The 5,546-nt window shown below is 37.0% G+C and overlaps 1 protein-coding gene and 1 pseudogene across 1 annotated transcript in view; both read left to right on the top strand.

Moving 5' to 3' along the window:
* Nucleotides 1–1,522, top strand: part of LOC104778617 (cation/H(+) antiporter 5-like) — a 3,795-nt gene extending 2,273 nt beyond the window's left edge. Inside the window, exons 3-5 of the mRNA XM_019239538.1 lie at nucleotides 1–173; nucleotides 305–964; nucleotides 1,055–1,522. Coding sequence (XP_019095083.1) covers nucleotides 1–173; nucleotides 305–964; nucleotides 1,055–1,522 — 1,301 coding nt within the window. The remainder of the gene's footprint in view (nucleotides 174–304; nucleotides 965–1,054) is intronic.
* LOC104778616 overlaps nucleotides 3,885–5,546 on the top strand; it is a 3,591-nt pseudogene continuing 1,929 nt past the window's right edge.

The following is a 5,546-nucleotide window of genomic DNA, read 5'->3' as shown; positions in this document are numbered from 1 at the left end:
TGTACGAAGCCTTGACCATCATCGTCGTTGTCTCCGTTGCCAAGATTATCTTCACAACGATTCCTCCATTGCTAGCCAAAATGCCTCTAACCGACTCTTTCGTTATGGCACTCATCCTCAGCAATAAAGGAATTGTGGAGCTATGTTATTTTATGTATTCTGTTGAAGCCAGAGTGAGTTCTAATCTTTTGATCTTTATTTTCAAGACTATCCTATTCTCCCACTCTAAACTGTAATTTGTGTGTGTGTGTTTACTTTTTCTTGTTTTATAACATTCTTTTAATTTGTGTTTAATAATTTACAGGCTCTTCAGGCCAAGTCCTTCACGACAATGGCTCTGATGATTCTAATAAGCTCTACGATATTACCAGTGACGGTACATTATCTATATGATTCGTCAAAACGATTCATTTCTTTCCAGAAGCGGAATCTAATGACCTTGAAGCTTGGATCAGAGCTGAGGTTTGTACTGTGCATTCACAAAGCAGACCACATAGAGGGGATGATCAACCTCCTAGAAAAATCTTTTCCTTTAGAAGATTCCTCAATCACTTGCTACGTGCTTCACCTCGTGGAGCTTGTGGGTTTGGACAATCCACTCTTTATCTCCCACCAAATGCAAACGGCTGAACCCGGAAGCCGGTCTTATTCAAACAACGTCTTAATCGCCTTTGATAGCTTCAAACATTACTGGAAATCAGTATCGCTGGAACTTTTCACATCCGTTTCAAACCCAAAGTACATGCACCAAGAGATTTACTCACTTGCTCTCGACAAGCAAGCTTCTTTCATCATGCTCCCTTTCCACAGAATATGGTCCCTTGACCAGACAACGGTCGTCTCAGACGATGTGATGCGTAGGAACACTAACATCAATATCTTGAGACAAGCACCTTGCTCCGTGGGGATCTTTGTCCATCGCCAAAACCTTATATCTTCGCAAAAGAACAATCCCTCTTTTAAGGTACACATACTGAAGTTTTGGTTGTTTCAAACGCTAATTTATGTTCGCTTCAAATTTGTGTTTACATGTGAGGGATGTTTCTAAAACCAGGTGTGCGCAATTTTTGTGGGCGGGAAAGACGACAGAGAAGCCTTGGCACTGGGGAGGCAGATGATGAGGAATCAAAATGTGAGCCTAACCGTGTTGAAACTAGTCCCAGAGACAATGGCTGGGATGACTACAGGATGGGATCAGATGCTGGACACGGCAGAGGTTAAGGAGGTACTAAGGAACAATAACACAACTGCTGGAGCACAACATAGTTTTGTGGAATTCGTGGAGGAGACAGTTAAGGACGGTTCCGACACATCAACACTCCTTCTCTCGATTGCTAATTCTTTTGATTTATTTGTGGTGGGGAGAAGCGCCGGAACAGGGACCGACGTGACGAGTGCCCTGACTGAGTGGACGGATTTTCATGAGTTAGGCGTGATCGGAGATTTGTTGATATCTGAAGATTTTCCCCGCAGAGCTTCGGTGCTGGTGGTACAACAACAACAGAATGTAGCTTGTAGATGATATTACTTTGGCGTCCCATTCTTTTTATTCATGTATATTATACCAAAATAGAAATACACTTCTCACACGAGACACATTTGTAGCCCCAAACTTTTAATGTGAGAGTTTCATACACTTTTTATCCCCAGAGATTTCACTATAATCAAATTTGGAGTTTAAAGTTTTAATCTCGTTTTTGCTATACAATTATAAAGAGAAACGATTAAAAAATAATAATCACAAAGCATATATAGGCTTAAAATATCCACTTGATCATTCGAGATGATATAGATATAAAGAAATTTTCACCAATCACACCAAAAAAACATTTTCTTTCGTGAATTAACAAAGTCAATATAACTTCTCACGAAATAGCCACCCCAAATAAAAGAACAAAATACCCTCTAACTAGACAATTATAATTTGATGTCATTTTCCAAACGATGCAGTGTTTGGTTAATTAAAAAAGAAAAACATAATTGAAATAATTTTAAAGATTTAGTTCAGTGTACGAAACGAAAAAAAGAAAAAAAATTCAAAGCGTGAAGTTCATCATCTTCCTTCACCAAAAAACTGGAATAATAAATTTCGGTGAAACAAAACTGTGTTTAGAACTCTGGCAACTATAGTTTTCGATTAGAACTCCAACGTGAAGCAGAAGAAAAGAAAATTTCAGATTGGGTGAGTAAAACTCAAAAATAATTCCAAACACTTTAAAAACTCAAAATTTTTAGTTCTTGAATTTAAAAATGCTAATATAAGCTAGATTTACAAGATTTAGGTGTAAAAATATTAAAATGTAAAGGAAAATAAGGCTTATGAGAAACTGTGAACAATGGCTGCAATATTAGGGTTGCAGAGGATACACATGTTGAAGATGACTGCAAAAATACAGTTATACCCTCTATTAAAAACACACTTATGGACGTACACATTGAATAAAAGAACATTATGTACGTACACCATACCATAGCGCAAATCATAAGCCTTATTTTTCCTTAGTGTACGTATGTACTCAGAATATTACGTACATTACTGAGCACGTATGGACGTACACATTGAATAAAAGAACTTTACGTATATTAATGAATGTTCGGAATGTTTGTACTATTTCTGAATAATTATAATTCTAAAGGTTATATATAATCAACAGTATAATTATGTTTCCAATAACATTATATATGTAAGTACACAATATTAATGACTTGTGTACGTACACAGTTGCAAAGAACTGTACATCAAAACACAGTACTAGCAAAACACATTAATGACTTATTTTATTTTTTTTTATTTATTTTTTTTTACTATAGCAAACGGATTTTATTCCATTTAGTCACAAAAATGAGAATAATCCTAACTGGTTTAACTAAAGAGTTCATTTAGTTTGTTTGCTTCAAAGGTTTAGTTGTCCAAAATTATGGAGGTGACTAACAAATGAAAAACACTTTTCACTTTGACCTAAAGTGAATAAAAAACTCATTCCATGGCTACTGTATATAATTTACTCATAGATATATATACCAAACCAATGGGAGTTGAGTTAAAAAAAATATAGTTTATAGGTAGTATAAGTATACACATACTCGTAGTTCTTGATAGCTCTAAGACCACAAATACGAGTACTGAATTTAATGCTTAATGATCACTTGGAAGAAACTTAATCATATGTGTATGCTTTACATTGGGTACGTTGAAGCACCGAACCCACATATATAAATTTGGAGAAATTGACTAAGCAATTAATTTTATATCTTGATCTTGATTACATGCATGGTTACTAATCGTTACCTAGCCTTGATTAGTAATTACTCTAAAGTCTCTTTAATATCCATTATTCTTTGCTTTATGATTTGGTTTAATTTGCATGCTTAGTTGTTCGAATTGATCAAACAATTAGCATAATCAATTTAATTGGCCATTTAACCAAAACTTGGAAAAGACAACACAAAATGTTTTTTTTTTTAAATATTTTTTATAACACAAATGTTAACGTGCAAAATTCCCTAAATATACTTATATTTTACTGTATTAATGTTGATTAGCTGTATTCAAAATCATACGTGTGTTAATGTTGACAAGGAATTAGAAGATTGTGAATAATACAGGCTTTCTCTAGCTATAAAAAGATAAGAAAAACAAACAGAAAGAGCTAATTAAATAATAACTGTGCACTTGGAGATGCGTATCTGTTGTTTGCTGGTCATTCAACGTTAGTCAAAATTTATAACAAACCCTTACTAGTATTAATTTTCTGTGTTGGTTTTAAACTCTTTCTAGTTTTCTATCTCCTCAACAAACGAAGAGAAGCTTGAGATCTTGATCCCAGTTAGATCTTGATCACAAAGCTTCTCTTCGCTAACTTTTGAATTTAAATTCCTCTAAAATGAGTAAAGATTTGGACCGGAATTATTGGGATGTGTCACGGAGAGGCTACAAGGAAGACAATAAGACGTCTCGTTTCTGCGAGACACACCCTTACGTAGTAAACTCGCACGGAATATGGGAAGTGAATAGTTACGACCCAACAGGGATGAGCTTCTGGGAGTATCCCCTCCCGAATCTTGAGATCCTAATGTTTTCTACCTTTCTTATTTGGCGGCTCCTCGACTTCTCATGCAACAAAATCGGTCTTCGATTTCCAAGATTGGCCTACATGATGATCGTGAGTTTTCTTAATATCCATCCGCCACACCCTCGTTTTAATATATTTTAATCATCACGACGCAAATTTCTGAATTATGGCAATGTCTTGTTGTTGAAGGCAGGGGTAATCTTAGGTCAAACTTGTCACTTGAGCAACAAGTCTTGGCTCCATAACATTTTTTTCCCTGATGATAAACGACCTAAAGTCGCCGAGACCCTAGGGGCTTTCGGGTTCCTTTTATATTGGTTCCTCAAAGGTGTGACCATGGATGCCGGGATGCCATTTAGGATGGGGAAAAAATCTGGTGTGCTCGGGTTAACCACAATGATTGTACCCGTGATTTGTGGCAGCTTCGTCTTTAGATGGAGAGAACGAAGAGGGATCGCAAGCTTGTTAAGGACGGAATACAGGTTGATCCTATTCTTGCAAAGCATATCCGCATTTACGAGCGTCGACACACTCCTAAAAGACCTCAAGATCAAACACTCAGAGTTTGGGAGGATAGCGCTCTCTGGGGCTATGGTGACGGACATGTTGGCTTTTGTTCTAACATTTTTTAATGCAATCTACTGGGAAGGATACCGTGGCGTCATGCAAACCATAGGTTTCTGCACCTTTGTGGCGCTTATGATATATGTTGTGAGGCCGTCTATGTTTTGGGTGATCAAGCAGACTCCAGAAGGGAGGCCGGTCAAGGATGTCTACATATACTGGATTTTGGCGCTTGCTTTTGCCTCGTTCCATTATTTTATCAAGCTTCTTCATCTTTTTGGACCCGCGGGATCGTTTGTTTTAGGCTTGACTGTTCCGAATGGCGATCCTCTAGGTACTACTTTGGTTCAAAAGTTTGAGAGCTTTAATCTTGGAGCTATCTTGCCACTCTTTGGATCATTGACCACGATGCAATTAGATCTCTTATCGTTGCTCAAAGAGTGTAGAAGTTTCATACGTATGGAGGGTCAAGTTTATGAGGTCATTTCCTTTATTCTTTTGGTGAATTCCACAAAATTCATTGCTTCCACCATAGCTGCGTATTCTTTCAAAATGCCCTTAAGAGACTCTTTTGCTTTAGCCTTTGTTTTTAATAATAAGGGTATCTTCGAGCTCGCCTATTACGCGTACGCAGTTGAAATAAAGGTGCGTTCAGTTAACTCTATATATATAAATAGGAAGACTAAGTAGTTTATTTGTCATACTAACATCGAACATCTTTCACAGCAAATAAGGCCAGAGGTTTTCACAATCCTATCTACCTTCACCCTCTTCAACTCTATATTTATACCAATGGCCTTGGAGCTCGTGCATGACCGAACTAAAAGATTCAAATGCTACCGAAAAAGGAATTTGATCATCTTGAAAGAAGGCGCGGAGCTCCCATGTCTTATATGCGTCTCCAAACCT

Source organism: Camelina sativa, chromosome 3, assembly GCF_000633955.1.
Source record: "Camelina sativa cultivar DH55 chromosome 3, Cs, whole genome shotgun sequence".
NCBI lineage: Eukaryota > Viridiplantae > Streptophyta > Magnoliopsida > Brassicales > Brassicaceae > Camelina > Camelina sativa.
The sequence above is the reverse complement of the archived record's forward strand: the minus strand, read 5'-3'. Positions and strand labels throughout refer to the sequence as shown.